The following is a 22,160-nucleotide window of genomic DNA, read 5'->3' on the forward strand; positions in this document are numbered from 1 at the left end:
CGTTCATTCGCTCGTTGACACTTGACTTTCTTGTCCTTTTTGCAGCCAAAGCCCAGCAACTCGAAGCACTTGTGCGTCCAGGACTTCACCCTGAGACCGAAGCCCTTGACACCCAACCCTTTGACGATCACCAGCTCAGCATGTTGCACTTCATCGACCGAATTGACATCGAGCGTGAAGTTCGAGAGGAAAGGCAACTCATCACGATGGAAAGCATACAACACCGAGAGCTTGTGCGTGTCGTGCTTGTGGTGCTTGGTCTCGGTAGTAGTAGCCGCGTTGTCCTCGTCTTGCTGCTTCAAACGAGCAACAGTCGAGACGGACGGATCGCCACACACAGACCGGAAGCCGCTGGTAATGACAGGTCTGTTGCAGCTCTCGGGTAGACACAGCAAGACGCAATCTTTGTCCTTGAAGTGTTCAAAAACTAAATAAAAAACACAATATCAACATTAGAAAGTTCTAAATATTAGAACTCGACGGATAAATCTGAAACGTACCATTTGCCAGGAACAGTGACGCACGCGTTTGGTACATTGAGTTCATGCTGAAGAGCGAGATGATGGCCGCATTGTTGCGTAGCAGGCAGCGCTCCGCCCCACCCAGCAGCTGCTCTGCTACCTGGTCGACGGAGCGCGTTCCGTCCGCTTGGATCAGCTCACACACGCCGCTTAATGTCGACACGACAGCCTCACTGTGCGCATAATATTGCTGCAGTCGAGTACGCACCGTCTCCTCTGTGTCATCGCTGCGTTGAATCACACGAGCAGCCACGTCCGAGGGCGGAGGGTTGAGCTCCATGTGGTACGTTTTGCCAGTCTCGGGGTCGAGACGTCGACCAGCGATGCGCTTGACCACTTGGTCGTCTGCCACGTCCAGTGCCAGCACACAGTCCGGAGCGATCCGTGCAGCCAGCAGCGCGAGCGCTTGAGCTTCTGTGCGTGGGAAGCCGTCCAGCAGCCAGCCACGGGACTTGCAGTCTGGTTGAGCCAGCCGCTCCAGCACGACACCCACAATGAGCTCATCAGGAACCAGCTGGCCATTGTCCATGTATCCTTGCGCTTGTTGACCCAGTGAAGTGCTGTCGCGAACCGCCTGACGAAGCATCTCGCCCGTAGACAAGTGCACGACGTCCAAGGCACGTACGAGGAGTTCACATTGCGTGCCTTTGCCACTGGCTGGAGGCCCCGTGATGATCAACTGTGGCGGGTTTCGAGCTCGAAAGGGCCCTCGAGACCCTCGCGCTCGATGGATCTCCAGCACCAGTTTCTTTGTCGTCGCGTCACGAGATTTCGCAGCGTCGACGTGGACCACAGTGGACATCTTGACGAAGGTCTGCTGAACTGCCTCCCGGTGCTCTCGATACACTGCGAGTCGTCGACCGACGGGGGCGTCACTGCTGCCTCCGACGTCTCGCTGACTCGCGTCGTCATCGGAGAGTTCCAGAATGGCTACAACATCGGGTTTGTAACCTTGACTCAATAGAACTCGCGCCTGAGTCTCTGTGCGAGGATACCCCTCCACTAACCAGCCTCGAGTCTTGCAGTCTAATTGACTAAGACGATGCAGTACGATTTCTTTGACGATGGCGTCTGGAACGAGGTCTCCGGCGACTAGGAACCGGCTCACGTCAGTGTACTTGGGGTCACTCGCTGCTTGCCGCAATAAGTCTCCAGTGCAGATGTACACCACACCAAACTCTCGAGCCAACCTCGTGCTTTGAGTGCTCTTGCCAGCTCCCGTGGGGCCCAGGACGATGAGGTTGGGTGGTCCACCACAAGTCCGAGTCAAATGTCTCGTCTCAGCAGTGGGGGAAGGTGGCGTGGGGGCGATCGACGTCTTTGCAGCCTCGTCGGGCATTGCATTCGCCTGGCGATACATGGCTGAGAAGAGACGAGCGTACGCATCCGCTTGGTCTGTGTCGATGGAGTCTGTACACGCCAATACACCACACGGTTGTTGAGTGTCCACACACTGCGCTAAGAAGCACGCTCGGTGTTCGTCTTGGTTGGACAAGACTCGAGTGGGGTCCGTAGCAGCGTCGAACCACGTGTTGCGTTTGGTCTCTTCGTTCTTCTTCACCATCGTCTGAAGCTGGTCGATCTCAGTCTCGGTACAAAGAGGCTGACGTATGAAGACACTGGGAGTGTAGTCTGTGCGAACGGCACGGTAGAACATGAGTAGGCCACCAGTACTGAGCCCCACGGCTTCGTAGCACGAGAACGTCTGCGCCAACACGCCCAGCTCCTCCAAGTCCACACCCACGTGCACTGCAAGGACGACTCCACCAAGTTCCGGTCGCGTTATAAACAATTGATGCAGTAGAGCCGTTAGTACCTTGCGTTCACTAGCGACTGCCGCGTCGTACCGGAACGCCAGGAGCAGTAGACATCCACGAGGTTTGCCGAATCGAAGCCTCTTCTTTAGATAGTCACGGACTTCGGGCCAACGCGCCAGAGCTGCAGGGATCTGGTCATCGAACGACGCGAAACCAGCGAGTGTTGCTTGACTTGTAGCGACATTTTCTTCCGTCGAACTAGCCGGCGTGGTGTCCTTGATCTCGGCACAAAGCGTGACTTGCGACGTCTCGATCAACGCGCCGGCATGGGTGAGGCCAAACAATTGGCGACGCGTGCTTGCCTCAGGTGCAGGCAGCAATTCCACCGACGCTTCGTCGGCTTCGACACATGCACGAACCACCAGGTCCATTGTCTCGCTCAAGCCTTTTAAGCGAACGCTTTTCACTGTAACTCTCGAGGTGGACAGGAAACAGTCGGACAGGAATAACGGACTATTTCAAAATGGCCTGACGTTCGATATCCTCGAGCACACCCACTGCGGGCTGTATGATGCCCTGGGTTGTTGGGACAGCGTTCATGGTATCATCGAAGCATGTTTTTCTGAAGAATTCCATTTGTACCATATTATCGGTACATCTTTCTGGCTCACGTCACTTCGAAACCAGGATGGCGCCACGTACCGACGCGACCCCCGACACGCCGGAGGCCGGAGCTATGCGCATGTTGATGCGGTTCTTGTCCCCTTATTACGTCTGCAACGCCGTGGCACTGCTCATGTATGTGCCAATCCGCTATCAGCGCAGCAGCGAGGCCCTGCTTGAGCGAGAAAACTTCCTCAACTTACCACTGGTACAGCCTCATTTAACAAATATTCCATCAAGTTACTGTACCTTTCTACAATTCGACTAACTTTAAAAAAAATTAACTATGCAGGAACAAGAGATATTCCTGCTGGCATTGGGCTCGTGGATGCTGAATTACCGCAAAAAGGCGACAGCGGATGGCGTCGTCGCGCTCTTTTTCATGTACGGCAAAATTGCTGTGCTGGCCTCACTCTACTACTTGGACATCACCCTTTTCGGGTGGTACGCTGTTGTTTGTCTCGGTAACTATGTGAAGAGCTAGGATATCTCATGTGAAGGTGTTGCTAACGTCTTTATTCATTGTGTCTAGCGCTGTTTGCGGCGGTGGGACAACCGAAGTATGAAGGCCCCTCCAAGATAGCCGAGCTGGATCCAGCTGCAGTGGAGAAGTTAGTCAAGAAATCTACTGGATCGAAGAAGAAAGGGCCACCTAATTCTTGGCTCGTTTTCTACTACGCCGACTGGAGTGATTCTTGTGTGGAGCATGAGCCCATGCTCGCAGATCTCTCGCTCAGGTTTGTGGCGTTCAAGGTGATGTGCTGGAGCTGAGATGCTAACGGATGATGACATTACGGAGCAGATACTCGTCGAGCACGCTACAATTCGGCAGGGTGGATGTGAATAAGTGGTCGGATCTGGCCGTCGAGAACCGGATTAGCGTATCAACGTCGTCGTGGCAACTACCAACGTTGATCCTTTTCCAGGACGGAGAAGAAGTCATGCGCTTACCACCAATTGATGAGAATGGAAAGGTCACGAAGACGGTGCTAGACCGGGTAAGGCTGCTGGAGTTAGTGGACTTCTGTGGACGAATTACTCATAGTTTTACTTGGTAATTGGGTCAGGTGGGGCTTATTTCTGTTTTCAAACTTCAGGAGCTGAAGGAGGGCAAGCCGACCGCATTTAAACCGAAAACAAATTAGGGATTGGAGAATCACCTACCATTTGAGACATCCCCGCCTTGGGACAACCGCTTCAGAAACGCATCCTTAATAACTGTAGAGCACTGACGGTAACTCGTAATTCTCACTTTGAATGCAACGTGGACCACGTTATGTGGCACTACAGTAGCCTGAGTCAAGGTCTCAATAATCTGAGCATCTTGCACTTGTTGTATGTACAGTTGCCAACGAGACTCACTGTCTCATGAGCTCTTTGACGAATCGCGAAAGCTTTCCTATGCCTCATTCTCCTGCGCGCTTCTATTTTACCAAGGCGCTCGAACCAGCAGAGACTGGTGTCCGAAAATGCTCCACCTCATCGACAAATCGAGCAGCGAATCGTGACCGTTAGTCGCCTTCAGTAAGTGGTATCTGCAGCTAATGTTCCAATTCGGCGAGTAGCATAACGCGACGCCTTCCGTGGCTGATTACAGCCACCGGTATAGTTCCAGCAGAAGTATTGCTGATGTCACGCGAAACTGGCACTGAGTTTCATGTCCGAAGAACAAGGGGTATCCTGGCAGGGCAGGATTCCTGTGTGTGTAAATTGTGGAAAGAAACACGCTCTACGTGGTGCAACGTCGCCTTAATTAGCGCGAGTACATGTGTCGTGCACTGCACCGGCCATTGCTGACCCCGAGTCGTCTCAAGAAGACTCGACCACTTGACTAGATTGGCGGTTAGTTCGCTCAGAGGTTTAAGGACCCGTTACAATACTGTCCCTCACGCAAGCAGCTGTGTCCACGAGCACGTGTTGCCGTCAGCTGAGCCGACGCTTTATAACGAGTCATGCGTGGAGCATTACACTCATCGGATTTAGTGGACATCCTCAGGACTGTTGATATCGCATTCAAGAAAAATTCCACAGCCTTTCGCCAAAAGGTAACGTCTACCGCCAGGTCGGCTACGATACCAGCTTTAGGAGCCGTCCACCCCAACGAAGGATCATTTTCGGATTCAGCGGCTACTAGACAACAGCTACTCGAATTTCACTATGGCCAGCACTCTCACTGCGAGTCTCAAGACTTCCCCCGTGGCCCCTAGACGTCGCTCGCGCTCGGAGGGATCCACAAAAGCGGCCGAGGAGCTCCAGGCGTCGCTAGCACAGGCACAACACACACGCTTCTCGATGACGGAGCTGTACGTTCGAACATCCGACGGTGTGGTCTTCCAGGACGAAGATTTTCAGCGGGAGACTGTCGCCAAGGCTGAACGGCTAGTTGAGACGGCGCTGAGCCCCGAGAGCTCGGAACGCAACGCACTTATCGCCAAGAAGGCGCTCAAGTACCGCGAAATGCGCTCGCGACGACCGAATAAAGAGATGCGACAGCCCGAGATGGCTTTTCGAATGCAGAGCTGCCCCGTGCCGACCGGACCTTAGACTTCAACTGAAGAACGGCTATACATGTAGAAATGCCGTAATTTCGTATAAACCATAGACGCCCGCCCACACACATTTTAAAGTATTATTTTTACACGCGCTCTTCTTTTCTTTATTAAAAACCATTTTTTAAACAAAAGTGCTTCTTAAAAAAAACGCGTTTTCTTTTCAAAAACAAAACAGATTTCGCTTTAGTGGCATCAGAGAGTGCTTTTTTGATACGCTTTTTAAAAAAACTGCTCTTCAATTGAACAGCTGATCATATAGAGAATCATGTGCGGCGACTCCTGCGGCGAGTGCTGCTCTGGTAGCGCTCTCTTCGTCTTTAACGGCATAGACCTCCTATGCGGCGTGGCGCTCACTGTCTACAGCCTCTACATCGGTACTACCATTTCTTTTCTGCCGCTTTTCATTATTTCATCTAAATAATTTTGCATATAACAACAGGACTCAACCACTTCGCCCCGGAATGGCTGTACGAGCCCATACTGGCCGTGGGGGCTCTACTCATCCTCTCCGCTCTAATGAGCTGGTGTGGATCTTCTAATCGGAGCTGCTCCGTGTGTCTCTCGTGCTCTTCGTATCTACTGATTCTGCTGGCTTTGGCCGAATTGGTTCTGGCTGTTGTGATTCTGACTCAAGGATCCACAATTGATCAGTTCTTGCGCGAACATCAACAAGAACTCAAGATCAAGTACGTTGATTTTTTTATTCTTATCTGAGGATTTTTAAAGCTTACTTGAGTTTTTTTTTTAAGTGATGAGCAATTGCGGAGACTTGAAGGGGACAAATTCATCCCAGCCTACGGACTCTTGACACTGTTCGTGATGGAAGTGCTCAGGTTCTGTTGCAGTAGCGAGCTCCACCGTGCACGACGTCACAGGAAATACCACTACAAACAATTGAGTACACTTCGGGATCTGGACGATGAATTGCTAGCAGTCAAGAAAGAAAAGGTGGGGAAGTTGTGGATTTTTTAGCGCTATTTCCGATAGTAATAAGCAGGTTTGTTCGTGTAGGATATTTCAAGCAAGTACGCGTCGCTCAAGGACAAGTACAAAAAGAAATACGTGGCTATACCCGTGATCGAGGATTCGAAAGAGGTGGACCCATTTTACGTGTAAAGTGAGGGAAACCTCGCATCATATTTGTGTACTTAGTATTTCAATTTCTTAAAAAAAAGGTGATGGTCGCTACAATGAGACTTTAAGTCGGTGTGCGATCGATCGAAGCGCGAGATGCAGTTCGTCATGGCATTGACCACATTCAATGGAGTTTGTAGCCATTTGCTGGACAACTTGGTCAATTTTATCTTGGTGATCAGCTTCCATCGCTTTCACTTCGGTACTTAACGCCCGGATCTCTCGCGAATAAATTTCCATGCCTTCGTCGACTGCACATCGGATTCGAGTGTGATTTTTCAACAAATTGTCAACAGCATTCTTCGTGCGATATTCTTGAGAAGAGACGGCATCGGAGAGTGTATCCAAACGTTGAGTTAGTTGCGTTTTGTCCAATTTGCCTTGTCGATCAATACTTTCTTGCAATGTCTTGAGTTTGCCTACCCACTGCGACTGTTGCTTTGATACTACGCCTCGAAGTGACGAGTATTCGTTTGCAAGTACCTGAACATCACTCGCCAGTGTCGAGGTAGTTCCAATCGTTTGTTCTTTAAGACCAAATACCTCTAATTGGAGGTGGCTACTCTCCTCTTTGAGTCGTTTTAGAGCATCCATCGCATCTTCTTGTGACATCTGTAAGGATTTCTGTAATTGTGCAGCTTCTCGCTCACGGGTCATGAGATCTTCTGAGGCATTTTTTACATGGGCCAGCTCCGATTGAGTCTCGTAAATTAACAATTCGATCTTCGAGCAGGTCTCTTGGACACTAAGAAAGCGCCGGTCCGATTTTTCTTGATGTTGTCGACGTTTGCCATCCATACGTGGCACTTGAGACTCTAAGACGCCGACGGAATGTTCCAACTTAGCAACACGATCTTGGAGTTGAGATGTCGTGGCCGCAAACTGCTTTTGGAACTCCTCTGATAAAACAATTAACGTTAAAAAAAAAAAAGCAATACAAGTAAATGTGCGTAAGTATCTTACCGACTTCACATGTGAAGACATCAGATAATGAGTTGAAGGCGTTTTGCAGCACATCGACCTAATACAAAAATAAAATTATTGTTAGCGATTACTAGCACATTTAAAATAAAAATAATGAATGTGAAGAATCACCTTGCCAGCCAATTCGTGCAGAGCTTCATCTCGCTGGGTTACTTCTTGGCTTTGAATCTACAGGCAATCGTTTCCTTTAGTTTTAAATTAGTGCCCTATAATTTATGATTTCGTACTTGAAGGTTGTTCTTGAGCTCTTCGACGTCCGATGCTAGAGCACTCTACACAAGTTTGGATAAAATAACAGCACAATGGGAGTAGTGATCATAAGAACGCACCGTCTTCTTGGTCAATGATACAGCGGATAATGACTTGGTGGTCGTGGCTACGGCCGCTTTGGAGCTCTCTGTGGGCCGACGCAGGACCATGGCCGGGCAGCTGAACAGAGCTGACTTCTCACGCAACGCCACAGGCCTTCACGGTGTCCGTTATTGTCCGTTTTACTCCGGAAAAGGTGGTGCAACCTGAGACGCGGAGCTTTAGCTGGGATAGCTGGCCCTTTCCGCCTCTCCCTCTTAAGTGCTGGATGGTCGTGTCGTCTTCGCCTTGCCAAGGTATAACTGCTTTTGCAGTCCCGAGCAGTCATTATAGAGCTTATGGTTACAAGTCTTGGACAGACTACGATTCGCACGTCTGAATTGCGTACCAAGCGCTCGGATCGGACAGTCTAAAGTGTCGATTGTTGCGACTTTCTGCCGTGCGTAAGGCTGCATGAAATCTATGCGGCTGTAGCAAATAGAGGAGCTGTTCGGAAGCGTCCAGCTAATCTAGTTTTGAGTTATTCTGCGACTCAAAGAAAATAATTTCCAATGAATCCGCTGGCTGGTGTGTTCGGATCTCCAACGGCGCGAGCAACTTACGGATGATCGTAGCCGGAGTTCGTGCTGAGCACCTGCGTTAGCGGTAATTTCTCCGTTTAACAGCTTTACGCCACCAGCCAGCAGCAATTTCTCTCGCGTCGTCAAAAGGCATCTCCGGCCAACTGGCGACCGTGTGAATTGAAACCACCACCCCTCTAGCCCATTGCGAGCAGATAAATATTCATCTTTATGCCTTGGATGGCTTTAGCATAGCACAGAGAAGTCCTCAGCTGCAAGGGTTCGCTATGAACTTCTTGTGACTACATGTAGCTACTTTTGCCAAGACAATAAGAATCTACTTGAAGTGGGCGCCTGGTTTATGTAAAGATCGGGCAGCTCATTTAAACTCAGCGCGAAATGACAATTGGCCAATCCACGCGCTGCATCGGAACGATACCAGGAATTATCAACCAATCAGAAAGCAAGAGATCACCACACGGTATCCGTAGGGCCCGACCAAAGTTGCACGTTGAAGCCTCATTTCGAAGACTTGATGCTAAGAGCTCTCGTAGATCCTTCGGGCTTCGGCAGGTATTCATCGAAGCGCGGTGAGACTCACAAGAGCTTCTTGTTGCCAACTATGACGAATTTTCAGCCAGCGCTGGCTGTTTCAGCGTACTGGGCTGAGATGAGATGCTGCCAAAGTCTCACCAAGCTGCCAAATTCGACACTGGTCTATAAGCAGCTTTCGTACGCCTTAAAGTCTCTGCCACAAATGAACATCTTTGCTTCAAGCATGCCCATCCTTGCGAAGCTGCAGTTGTTCTGGTGCCTCAAATAGACGCAAAATGCATGCAAAACTCAGTAGGATTCGGACTGAAAAAGTGTGCCAAAAATCGCACTGGGATGAGTGGCGACGGAAATTTCCATAAATGTCTGTCTGGCCACACCCACTCAGCCCCCCAAATGGGTCTTCATTCGGAGATTTGCTCAGTCCGTAACAAGTTCCACTCAACGCTCATGGCCTCAGTCGCGCCGCCTCGCCGGGCTATGTCCGAAAGCTACAAACACACGTATCTAGCCACTTTGAGTGAAGACACGGAGGATCCGCTAAGCTCGCAGCCGCTGCCCATTGGGCCGGTGGACGACCACCACCCGCTCGTATTGGCTGTAGACCACGATGGTGAGCCTTTACTGGCGCTACAACACCGCTCCAAGTCCGAGGGCTTCATTTGCACGGCCCAGGGCATCGTGTTTGAGGACAACAAGAGCGTATATAGCTCCAAGCTCAGTAGGCTCAAGGCGTTGGCCTCTAACTCGAACGCCCTGGGCACGCAGAGTAACGTGCTGTTGGCCAAGAAGGCGCTCCGGTATCGTAAAGCGATTGGGCGGCGCCGTAAGATGGAGTGAAGTCAAGTCTCCTCCATGGCCTCGCGTCGCCAGACGGTCGTCTGCGATTATTAGAAGCGGCGTGGCAATCGACCTGGACGCTAAAATGACGAGTCATCCACCCCATTGCGACGCTGGAGGCCTATCGAGAAGAGGACGGGGGCTGTGGCTGCATGTGAGGCAGCTGCAGCTTAATTATTATCATAGTTGTGTATTTTACCCTTCGAGTGCAAAGGTGACTCCGCACTGAGTTAGGGATGTTTGTTTCTGAGTTGTAGTGCAATAGCATGTTGAGAGAAAATCGCAGCGATTTACGCTATCGATTATGTGTCCCTGAATTTCATTTCTTTGCGTATATGGAGCAGTACATGTAGCTGCTGGAGCTCACGGACGACTTGTGTGCTTGGATGGCCGTACTACAGCAAGGTACCCTACAAACTTTATTTTCCAAAAGCAGGTACTTATTTGACCCCTCTAGCCCCGCGATTTAGGGCAAAAGTTACCCTGTATTATACAGGATAGTGTTTTATCTTGATTTTAGTATTTGCGGAGTTTTGCGAAGCTCACAATCCTTACTCCTTATCTACCCTGTTCCCTACAGGTTATCAGGCAATGTACGGGATCGTGTACTCTGTATTAACCAGGATTAACACAATGAAGATGTAGAGAAAAATTCCAAGATTCTACAAATGCATTCACTCTAACGGACTACAATCATTCCTAGTGTTACGCGGCTGACACTTCATACAGCTTTGTATTAGATGTATGCTGTTTCAATACTGCCTACGTGTCCTGCACTAACCTCGATTTCTGCCTCCCTTGAAGATTCGTTGTCCGAGCTTTCTTATTCATCGCTGTCATCAATATTTTCTCCAGTGCGGTGCGAGCTTGAGCCGCTTGGTGAGCGCATGTGAATTGTCTTCAATCCAGGGGGTATACGAGCACCAGCGCCCCAAAGGTTGTGCCAAATCTGGCTGCAAGTTGCTGAGTTTATTGATCCAGACGGGTCGTGCTGGCGAACCTTTTGGCATAGGTAAATCTTTCCTCGTGCCCCCGACTGGCGATTTATTCTTTCCTCTGAGCGCTCAACGCAGTAAAACGTAGTCTCCCACGGTGTCTTTGCCGGGCGAATAAATGAACACACTTTGTATCCGTACTGACGTCTTTTGCTTGATTCTTTTCCATTTTTTGCTCTTGTCGTGCGGAAAATATCCACTTGGCGAGGTGTGTGATGGGCCGGGAGTGTGTAGCGAGGGTGTGTCGACGGCACAACGCTTGTATCAACCAAAGCTTCGACAGATAGGTCTCCTACGAAGTCGGCAGCTCCCACGTTCAGCAATGCGACTTGCATAGATCTCATGAATTCTGCGTGCGTGGGTGGAGCACGACCTGGGTTCAATCTTGCTTTGACGCGGCGATGGATGATGTAGGCATTGACTAACGCCATGTCAATGAGTCCGAGAAAGATAGTATGATAGTACTTCTTCATTTTCATCGCTCCCTGTAGTGTACAGGATAACAATTGTCAATATGAAACCAAAGTAGTGAAGGATACAAATGGTAGTACCTGTATTGAATATCGCTGGAGCCGCAACTGATCATGTATATCTGCGCCTCCCATGCCTTCTTGGTAGGCTTTGACGAGCTGGGGTGCTGGGACGTCAACAGTGTCAGCGCCTGCACGTCTTACCAAACTTACCACACCAATACCGCAGCCCGTGGCAATGAAGTGAACGAAACGGTTGTCCATCCACGAAACGGCCACCATGCTTGGCTCTACCTTTGACTGTGCAATTCGATACAGCCCTCTCTTCATCTTCTCTGGCCTCTTGGCTTGCTTGTATGGAATCGTGTTGCAATATCCGCGCCGGTTCGTCTGAATGGTGCCCACGTGATAAAGACCCCGTTGTAGGAGAATCGAAGACAGCAGCACGCTCGAGTAGAACCGATCCGTAATGACGAGTCGTTTTTCGGCAGTCCGTCGAGCACAGCATCAAGGTTGCGAATTACCGCGTTTGGTCCCTGGTTCAGATCAGCACTCTCACTCGTCAACCGCCCTTGATAGATTTCAGCCCTGCACAGGATAACAATCACAACTTGTTAGACGCTAACCTGTAGAATACATAGATTCTCTTTGACATACCTGTAGCAGTAGCCCGTTGTAGCGTCGCACGTCAAGTAGCACTTGGTACCCCATGGATGGGGCTTGGCACGAAGGTATTGCCGCATGGGGTTGTACTTGCTCTTCATGGGTATCATACCTTCATCAAATGCAATGCGCTGTCCAACACTCATGCCTAACTTGAACGTCTTATTGATGGTATCGGCAATGGGCTTGATCTTCCAAGTCTTGTATTGCTTTGCGGCGGCGTCGTTGTTGTTGCTAAAGTGTATGAACCGCACAATTTCTTCGAAACGTTTTCTTGACATGAAACGTCCGAAGGTGCCTTTTGGTACCGCGCCTTGTGCATCGACTGCCCAGTGTTTTGCTAGCTTCTCGCGATGCGGGCATAATGTTCTTGCACATAGTAGACCAATGAAATGCACCAGTTCATGCGGCTGGATAGGCTTGAATGCGTCTAGCTCCTTCTTCAATTGTTGCAGAGTCTTCATTTTGTAGTCAAGGCGTCTCTCCTTCATGCGGCGCTGGCGAATCATGATTGATTCAATAGCTTGGGACCGGAACTGGCGCTGATAGCGATTGGACTTCTTTGCTATGGATATCCACATCTCCTTGGGGAGAAAGAGGAAGAAGAGTCCTTCCATATTACACCCGAGTGCTTGCGCGATCTCAGTTGGAGCTGCTGTGCAGTTGGTCAGACTTGCCGAAGGCAAATCGAGAGAGCTGCCTGCATTCAGCACACAGTTTTCACAGTTAGTGGATAATACAGGATAGTACAAAGAGTTTGATAAATACAAACCTGTACCGTACAGGATTATACTTACTGTCGTCTTCGAAGTATGTTGTCCAGCCCGTCTTCGCATGCTCGCTCAGGTCCTCCTTGCTCATTCTGTCAAAGGGCGTACCCACCGACAAATCCACCATATCTTCTTCATCACTTGTTTACTCGGGATCACTAGCATCACTTCCAAAACTCTCGCTGGCCGCCTCCGCGTCAGAATAGTCGCCATCCTCCAATACAAAGTCGTCTTCGTCTCCAGACTCCATTCTGTCGTCACCCGTCGATAAATCCACCAGATTTGTCGCTGCGGATACATGAGTCGGTCTCGGTGGCGTCGAAGACGTTGGTTCAATAGTTGGAGCGGTGGACTTCCTGGCTGGTTTTTATGTAGATGCTGGTGATTGCTTGGCCTGAGCCTTAGCCGGTGTCGTGGATGGGGTCGTGGCGGGTGACTTGGTCGGCGTCACTGATGGAGTCTTGGTTGGAGCCTTGGGCGGAGGCGTGGATGGGGTCTTGCCAGGTGACTTGGGCGGCGCCTGGCCTGAGGCCGTCGTAGACGATTTGCACGACGTCTTAGCTGGGGCTTTGCGTGGAGGTTTGGCTAGTGCCTTCGCTGGAGACTTGGTCTTAGCCTCCGCTGGTTTGGCCCGGGAGGTTGACTGAGCCTTGGGCGGAGATTTTGTAGCTGATGCAGCAGGTTCCATGCTCAGCTGCTTCTCAACAGGCGCCGATGCAGATGCGGATCGCTTGGCAGGAGGAACCTTATCATACAAAACTTTGAATATTAGCCACTAGATTGTAGGTCAGTACCATCCAATCGACATACCTTCCACGGGTAAATGCTTCCATACTTCATCTGGCCCATCGAAGTAGTCGACAAGACGCGTAGCGTTTGGTCTTCTTGACCAGCCTTCTGGCGTGAAGTATCGGTTTTGGTTGGATAGCCCTTTAGGTCGCTCGAATTGCCATCCTAACCTTTTTAGCTTCGTCCAGAGCTTGCCCTAAGTTATTGGCCGGATGTGCTTCCGCTTTGGCATGAGGCCGTTCTTGCTGATGTCCGTCCGATTCGCAAATGGCGCGAAATTTGCGCGCCGCTCGCTCTCCCTAAATCTCGAAAAAGTCGTAGCCACGAATTATTGCCCCGAGGTTAGCAACGTGATTATAAAACTTTATAATTCAGTGGACACTTGAAATTTGTATGGAAACACTTACTTTTTGTAATGAGGAAAATGGCCTTTTGTTATCCTGTAGAATACAGGATACGAAAATTTATATCCTGTAGAATACAGGCGGCGGGGCTAGAGGGGTTAAGAAAAAAAAAAACATTCTTTCTCAGGGTAATGAATGAGGTCACAAAGGAAACAGCAGAGTGTAGTCTCCGCTAAGCTATTTAGTCAAAAATAGGCTTGCAAAATTACCAAAACTGACTGGTCTGAGGTGCTAAATTATGAGAAATGTCACTATTGCGCAGAATGTCCTTACCGCATAACCGATCTCATAGAGCGCACCCTATGTACATCAGATCGCGGCCGTTCGTCTGGTGCATAGGATAGTACATGTACACATGTTAACAGAATTTTCCCGTAAAAAAATAAGTTACAGATGACGTCCGTATTTTTGCCAACGGTTGGCCGGGTGCCCATTCAGCCTTTCAGTGTTGGATTGACCCCGTAAAGGGTATTGAGGGGGATTTACAGTATGTCCTAGCAGGGTTGTCGCCATTATGATTAATGCTTCATCCAACACGAAAAGGTCAGTACGGCTCTATCTATTTGGTCAGTCACAACGATTCTCTAACTGCGCGTGCGTGTCTGTATAGGTCCCCCAAGACCTACTGCTGTAACTTAATGGAAAAGTTCCCTTTGTGGGAGGATAGAGGTTCGATTCCTCTCAGCGGTCTATTCTTCGTTGTCGACAAGCTACACTACCACAACAAGGTCTTCATCTACGTCAGCCGCCTCGATGTCCCTGGATGAATCAATGCTCTCCGTTGCCACGCAATGCTGCTGCAGGATCTCGATCAGCTCGTGCCAACTTGGCTCTTGATAAACTTTGCGTGCAGGCGGCGATGGCGTGACGGTATCGCAGAGATTAGTCTTTCGGAAGCCCGCAGTGATAGTAGCGCTTGACAGGGAGGCCCACGCGCTTTTGATCTAGCTGACGATGTTGTGGCGTTCCGGTGCCGCCATATTGAAAGCCACGCCAGCTCCAGCAGCTCTAACTTGTGATAATAGAAACTCAATCCACTCCTTTCGCAAATGGTTCTTGAACGGTCGATTCCAAGCAACATCAGCAGGCTGGCACACATACGTATACCCTGGTGGAATCTTCATCAGGTGCACGTTGAGAAGCCGAGCAAAGATCATCACATCTTTGCGCCAGTGTCCAGAGAAGTCATCCCACAACAGGAGGACTGGCTCGTGCATATTGGCTCGGTGACCAAAATGCCAAGCCAAAAAGTCGATGGACAGCTCGCTATTCCACCAGCCGGCGCCTTTAGTGTAGATGCGAGTGCCGCGCTGCAGGCACTCGAGTTCACGCCAGAGTCTGCGCCTAAAGCCATGGCGGATTGCCACGTTCTCGCGTGCCGTCTCCGGGACGCTGGACGGCTTGGTCTTGAATACGATGAGCGGGTCCATCTTGGTGCCATCACTAGCAGCTAGTAGCATCACAGTGGCACGTTCCTTGGTCTTTCCAGCACACTTGACCCACACGGTCTTGGCACCGCGGCTAGTAATTGTGCGTGACGGCACATACTCGTAGTTTACAGCTGCATTATACTGTTAGTGATCGATATGAACTTGATAAGAGAGTAGTAAACCCACCTGTCTGGTCTGCATTGTAGAGTCGCCTCACCCCTAGCTCTTGCATCTTGGCACGGACTTTCCTGCTAAACTCCCCAGCTTTCTTGGCAGCGTCTGCCGGTGTTGTTTGTCCCTCGCGAGTGCGGCGACGGATAGACAACTTGTGGCGGCGGAGAAAATGCTTTCTCCAGCTCCAAGACGCTGCAAAAGCAGCCGATGACGAGCTGCTGCTCCGGTAGACTTCCTGAGCTTGCAGCTTGAGCATCAAGGCTGTCACGGGTACGCCGTCGGCTCTGAGTGAGTTTATCCACCGCACCAACTGCTCCTCCGCCTGCACGGAAAGGGTCGTGCTCAAGCCGGCGCGACGGTCACGCTGGTGAAAGCGGGCACCTTGGTTGCACTTTGTCTCGATCACCTGTCTGGCCTTCTTCCAGGCATACACCTGGCGCTTTTTCAACTTTGCCTCAGCAGAGGTGACTCCTGGAAAGAACAACTCTACAGTATTAGCCATAGTTGACGTATCTAAGTGCTTTAGAACCCTCAATTTGTAGTCGTAGGAGACAGCAGTTCGTTTGTACTGCTTCGGACGAGATCCAAAACCGGTCGTACGCGGCCTTCCCACAATCGCCATCTTTGCCAATGCAAGATGAGAAATGAACAAGCAAAAGGAAACAGGCATGTATTGTTAATTGATGGCTGGGACGGGGTGTGCTATATCAGATATTCTACAATGTAAATTTCAATAAAATCCGGTGTGCTTTATGAGTTATGTTCATCTTGTTGCCAACACCTGAAGATCTGATTGGCTTTCGCTGAGTACGCTTTAAGAGATATGTGCGCTCTATGATATATATTAGGCAAGCACAACACATGCTACTTGCACCCTCTTTCCTGATTAGCTCGCATGTAGGCGCGATAGCATAGCAACTTGCTCGTCGGTTACAGGCTGCATGGAAATTACGGGTGCAAATGGTTCCATTGTCTCTGTTTTTGCTTCGCCGCTTCGCCTCGTGCTGCTTCGTAAAAGACTATATCCCGACGTTGCAATCCCAACGCTGCTTTCGATGGGGATCTTACATAGAATAAATTAAAAAATAATAAAGGCTGTCACCCGTCAAAAATATAAAAATATAGAGGCTTACCATGGTGTGCAAGTGCAGCTATAAACATCGTTGGTGGAATAAATCGCTTGCTCTTCCAGGCACGTGCAGGTAGTACTTCGCCATCGAAAATGAGTTGTTGCGATCTACATAAATCCACTCCTCCCACTGGTGCGACGTTATGTAGTATCCGTGCGAAATCTGTGTGATTCGTACTTGACCGACTTAAATCTTATCTCACTAGATATCGCCGCTGATCGCGGCGTGGCGCTAAGCCGCACCCGCTTCGCTACACTAGAGCGTCCCCTCGCCATCGCGATGCGGCGGCCTCGGTATCTTCGCTTCTGTGGGTCTCCGCTCTCTACGCTCTCACTGAGCAAAAAGAACTGATTTAGCTAGAAACAGACGGGCCGAATTTGCGCACCGTTGGAAGAAGTGCTACTTCCCATCTACCTGCAATAGATTGTGCATAGGCTCAAACTGCAAGGTAGCTTTGTCGATAAACGACAACGCGTGCTCTACCCGCCGTTTCTTGATATCATTCGCTAGTACCGACTTTAGTAGTGTTTTGTTTTTCCGCAATGTCATCCCATCTTTCACTGCATGTCTTCTTATCTGATGCCTGGAGAGACCATAGACCGCCTTCACACGTCTTTCAATTGCTCTATCCTTGATATAACACTCTTCAGTTTGTCACGGACTTCGCCATAATTCTTCCGCTTTCTGCCGCTGATCTTCTTAATCCGGCTGACTCACGCCCCCCCCCCAACGACACTAGCCGCCACAGCAGACCTGTACCGCTTCTAGATTAACCTCACGATGTCCGGATGGCGGCTCATATAGACACCAGCCTTAGCAAATGGTCCACGGGTTAGCTTCCCGTTGTTGCTGATCTTTAGAAGCTCGTCAATGACGGCTTTGCGCTCGTTGTCAGTAAGTGTTCGCAGCGATCAAAGCTAATTGGCCAAGGAAGGATCGTCGCAGAATCATATTCGTACAGCAATACATAGCAAAATTGCACTTAGCTCCATCTGACCTGGACGTAGTGAAGGCTGACACTGAGGGAATGGAACATCAAGCTAATTGTCAGCCCCCCCCCCAAACTCACCCGATCTCAACTGTTTGGACCTGAGTGTGCTCGCCTCTATGCGATGTATTCAGTATCGAATACCAAGAAATCCATCGACGTTCTCATAGCGGTGGTGGACACGTTTCAAACTAGCACAGTAGATGATACTTTCATGACCTTACAGGCGCATATGCTGAAAGCTTTGCGAGTAGAAGGATACAGCTTGTACAAGCTACTGCACTCGTGGAAGGCAAATCTCCGGAGAGCGAAACAACTTCCAGTTAGTTCGTCATGCAGCAGAGAGCTGTATTTGTCTGCTGTCGCGCTACTCAAGTCTTCAAGCCGTGGCAGAGCACTGCTATTCAATTCAACATCATCATAAGCCAGCTAATGTGATCTACAAATTTATATAAATCGTAAAATTACTTTGTAGCGGATTACAGCACTATTGATCTATCATACTAACTTCGCGTGATCACCTCCGACCAGAGACTTCGTTTTCATTTTGCAGTGAGGTAATTTAAAGTCATGTAACCCTAACTTAACAAATTCCCATGTCCTTCCGGTAGACGTTTGAAGCACGTGAGATACCTGCGTCATGACCTGGTGGGATTTATCCACCCCCAGGTGCAGTTAAACCGTACTGTAACCATTTCTTATGAGCAGAGCTTGCATTGTGTTGTGAGTCGAACAGGGCTATACACCGCCGCTAAATACAGTTAAAGTATCGGGATACAAAGTGATATCAACTTCTCAAGCACATCCAGTGTGGGCAGCTTACTCCCGCCAATTCTAGCACGTATAAGGACAATGTCTGATGCTTGAGACGGAGTAATAAGCTGTACAAGACTTACTCGCACCGATAACCAGCAATATAATTAAGCCCAGGGTAATCCTAGCTACAAAACCTAAGCAGAGCTTTTCATTACCAATCGTAAATTTAGATTAAACTTAGATTCTGCGATGTCGCGCAAACGATGTACACGCTTAAGTGGTATACACATTGTCATGTGTATGTAGCAAAAAGAATAAAGACATCCTGCAGGACTCATTGAGCTCGTAAAAAGCAGAAAATGTAGTAAGATAAACAGCCAATTGGGGGATTTTTGTTTTGGACTTGTTATGTTTTTGATTTACCATTAGCTAAAAATAACGATGACTTTGTGCACGACATGCATTGGCTCGTTGACTCCGAGCGCTACAGCATCGTTGCTTGTAGTTATAGGAGGCTATTTCATTTGAGAAAAAGTAGATTCGAAATAGAAAAAGATGATCTAATCTAACCCTTCATGGAAAATACTAATATTTCAAAAGCTAGAAGTCATAATCTTTATTCTGACTTTCAAAGTCAGTATAGCTTCAATCCTGGGAATAAACTTGCACAAGCATATACCTATCGGTCCATGGCTGTGGGCGCGCGATGGGCAGGTATCGCTCCAATAAACGAGTGTGTCAACTTTTGGTGTAGATATATACATGTATGCACGTACTGCTTTAACAGCAGACAAACGAAGCAAACACCACCTAAATTTCTTCGGTATTGATGAACCCCAGGCACTTGAGCTTACGCCGCCTTGTCCGTCGGCATTTTCGCAGACGGTAGCTACATACTCTACACGTTCTTAATCAATATACAACCGTCGGAAAGCGACGGATGCAGTGTGGTAGACAACAATGGCCTTGAAGAGGCTGCACCAAGTGCGCAGCACTGGCATATAGCTCTTCGGTCGGGCATCAGATATCTGCAAAAGCTGATATAGGTTTCTACGAAGCCCAGCTTAATCCAAATCTATTTCATTTGATTTGCTATTCCGGCAAAGTTATTCCGCTACTTATTCTTAAACGAAACAACCCGTAAAGAGGCAAGCTGTAACTATCATCAATAACGGTTGCATTTGAGGAAAACACAATTAAATGGAGTCCTTAGACCGTGCTCTACATAGGTTTGGACTCTATTTAAGTCTCTGAAGCTGACGTGTCTATACATTTTAAATACACCTCGTGCCAATTATAAGACAAAACATTTCACTTGATTTTACATGCAATATTGCTGACTCTTAAAGGTCTCCCATACTGTAACCTAAATATGCCCAATCGTAAGAGCCGATACCAAGGTGTACTGTCGGTCAGATTGCACGGCCACGGTGGCCCTGACAGATTTCCTTTCCCTCTGATCAGCGATAACGTGGGTGGATGAGGCTTCATGTCCTGCATCGTATTCAAAAGTCTGCACTACGCCGTGTATAAATATTGTTACGATTTATATACTTGAGAAAGGTACTATCCGGAAAGAGGAAACCCTTTGAGCATCCATTTGCAAGCTCATCAAATAGTATCAATAAAGATTATTCATTTACTGATTCTATTTGGTGAGCTTGCAAAGTGTATGTGAGCTACTGGACGCCACCCAAAACTGCCATTAGGGCCGATATGTCAAGGCATTCAATATACGATATACCTGGCATACCCCGCCGCCCGTCTGGTTAGACGTAAATCCAGTCCCAATAAAGTTGCGGAGTAATATCAGCTGCGTACCCTAGCTTCCGGCAAGTACACAAATATATATCTTAAATTTTGCAAGGAAAGATGCGTTGTGCCCATCACCGTCCCTCAACATGCTCCCTCGTATAATCTTTGACATACACAAACCATCGACATTTTGTACCTGTGCACTCTGTATATTTAGAGCCAAATTCAAAGATTGCATATGACACCTCGCTATGCCAGTTTTGGGAGGTGCCACTGCGTTGGAGTCGACGTTTTTCTTGAATTATAATAATTCCAAAAAGGTAATAAATAATATTATTTATAGCCTCAAACATATCGAATTTAGCGAACAGTTCCATCCCGACCTGTGTACCCTCCCAGAGCATTTGTTTCGGGTAGTTTATGGCTTATGATAGCATGAAGACTTGGGTGGTAACGGAAAGTGTTAATTTACTTTGAAGTAGTGCAAGATAATACCGAGCTACACCGTCGAGTCTCTTGCACCTTGGCGTCACCGTACATCACGTGACCGAGGGTTCGCATCTTCGACGGTGCCGCATCTTTGTTGACGGGCGATTATCCGCAACTTTGGAAAATCCCTACACCACAGATGCCCAAATCCAATTACCAATCCTGCGAGTTGTCGCTGTACACGACTTGACCACAGCACTAGGACACTAAACTGGACACGAATTAATCACGATTCATATAATAACACTTTTCCTTTGTTCCCTACAAGCTCAAGCCTTCTCGCTTACCTCCTACCAACGCAGAGCACCAGGCGGCGCAGCAGGTATGGCGCAGATTTTGGTTGAAGCGGTGTTAGGGATATGTTTATTCTGCTAGAAAGACGGGCAAGAAAGCAAAAGTGACGGTTAGTGCTATGACCTGTTTCTTAAAATGAGGCACTACTAGTAAAATAAAACGCGCACTAGATCGCTTAGGATTGGTTGTTAGAGATCATGCTGAAAAGCACGTAGCACAATATACCTCAATTATAATAAAAACAAAATAAACTTTCCGACTTATGTACTGAGAGTTTGTTAGCTCTCCGGTTACTCCGTACCCCTGTGGGCTTTACACCATGTAACCCCGCTACAAGGACGATGGGTACGTAGGGCACTCCGTCGTAAGCTTGGCCTCAGGATGTGAGAGACAAAATCTTAATTTGGACACACCGCGCAGGCGGAGAAAGTTAGACAGCTACAGTACTGTCAAAACCAAAGACGTCTCTCGCGTGTTGCGGCGTTCAAAACTCGGCTTAGGGTTGGACCGATATCTGAAGGCCTCACTGGCAGCGGATCACACCGCAAAGGTGCACCGCCTCGTTCAGTGCTGGCGTCTGACTGCGTGGTAGTTTGCTCAGTGACTAGGCGGGTCGACCCGGGTGTTATAACAGTGACAACCTCGGTCGATCCGCTTGCGTAACGATACTTAGGCTCTTGCTCTTATTCTTCTTCCGGTTCTGTTGCTTCTTCGAGAGACTATGGAGCGGGAAGGTCGGCTGCAAGGTTGCAGCGACCGTGTTTGCAATACCAATACTCTTAATTTGCTGCGCCGCCTCGTGCTCAGCGCTAGTAAGAGGTAAGCGAGAAGGCTTGAGCTTGCAGGGAGCAAAAGGAGAAGTGTTATTATATGAATCCTGATTAATTCGTGTCCAGTTCAGTGTCCTACTGCTGTGGTCAAGTCGTGTATAGCGTCAACCCGCAGGATTGGTAATTGGATTTGGGCATCGGCCCAGCAATACCCCCCCCCCCTCCCCGTCTTTTTCACTGTGAAGCATGATTTTCACATAATTCAGCCGTGTCGAAGAAGCGGTAAGATATCGTGAAAAGACCTACCAGTAGAGCGTGGTGGTGACGGTGAAGTAAGGGATTACAATTTTAGTAAAGTGCAATGCCCAATTAAAAAGCTACCAAATTAAATTTTCCTTCCATGGTACCATC

General features: G+C 48.9%; 6 protein-coding genes across 6 annotated transcripts; 4 read left to right on the top strand and 2 right to left on the bottom strand.

Moving 5' to 3' along the window:
* Nucleotides 1–3: 3 nt before the first annotated feature.
* PITG_18377 (adenylate kinase, putative) lies at nt 4–2,779 on the bottom strand (the record flags this gene model as incomplete). The annotated part of the gene is made up of 3 exons (XM_002997777.1): nt 4–118; nt 199–427; nt 501–2,779. The coding sequence occupies 3 exons, from the start codon at nt 2,707–2,709 to the stop codon at nt 4–6; spliced, it is 2,553 nt and encodes an 850-aa protein (XP_002997823.1).
* Nucleotides 2,780–2,966: 187 nt separating this feature from the next.
* Nucleotides 2,967–4,086, top strand: PITG_18378 (uncharacterized protein; the record flags this gene model as incomplete). Its single annotated transcript, XM_002997778.1, has 5 exons — nt 2,967–3,149; nt 3,234–3,405; nt 3,474–3,678; nt 3,744–3,939; nt 4,039–4,086. 5 exons carry the CDS (start codon nt 2,967–2,969, stop codon nt 4,084–4,086), a joined length of 804 nt encoding a protein of 267 aa, XP_002997824.1.
* A 1,012-nt stretch (nt 4,087–5,098) lies between these two features.
* PITG_18379 (uncharacterized protein) lies at nt 5,099–5,485 on the top strand (the record flags this gene model as incomplete). Its single annotated transcript, XM_002997779.1, has 1 exon — nt 5,099–5,485. One exon carries the CDS (start codon nt 5,099–5,101, stop codon nt 5,483–5,485), a length of 387 nt encoding a protein of 128 aa, XP_002997825.1.
* Nucleotides 5,486–5,706: 221 nt separating this feature from the next.
* On the top strand, nt 5,707–6,609 carry PITG_18380 (uncharacterized protein; the record flags this gene model as incomplete). The annotated part of the gene is made up of 4 exons (XM_002997780.1): nt 5,707–5,867; nt 5,933–6,179; nt 6,243–6,441; nt 6,505–6,609. The coding sequence occupies 4 exons, from the start codon at nt 5,759–5,761 to the stop codon at nt 6,607–6,609; spliced, it is 660 nt and encodes a 219-aa protein (XP_002997826.1).
* A 69-nt stretch (nt 6,610–6,678) lies between these two features.
* Nucleotides 6,679–8,030, bottom strand: PITG_18381 (uncharacterized protein; the record flags this gene model as incomplete). The annotated part of the gene is made up of 5 exons (XM_002997781.1): nt 6,679–7,526; nt 7,591–7,648; nt 7,723–7,779; nt 7,839–7,883; nt 7,941–8,030. 5 exons carry the CDS (start codon nt 8,028–8,030, stop codon nt 6,679–6,681), a joined length of 1,098 nt encoding a protein of 365 aa, XP_002997827.1.
* Nucleotides 8,031–9,368: 1,338 nt separating this feature from the next.
* Nucleotides 9,369–10,174, top strand: PITG_18382 (uncharacterized protein; the record flags this gene model as incomplete). The annotated part of the gene is made up of 1 exon (XM_002997782.1): nt 9,369–10,174. One exon carries the CDS (start codon nt 9,369–9,371, stop codon nt 9,870–9,872), a length of 504 nt encoding a protein of 167 aa, XP_002997828.1.
* Between the last annotated feature and the right edge of the window lie 11,986 nt (nt 10,175–22,160).

This window comes from Phytophthora infestans, genomic scaffold, assembly GCF_000142945.1.
Source record: "Phytophthora infestans T30-4 supercont1.67 genomic scaffold, whole genome shotgun sequence".
Taxonomy (NCBI): Eukaryota; Oomycota; class Peronosporomycetes; order Peronosporales; family Peronosporaceae; genus Phytophthora; species Phytophthora infestans.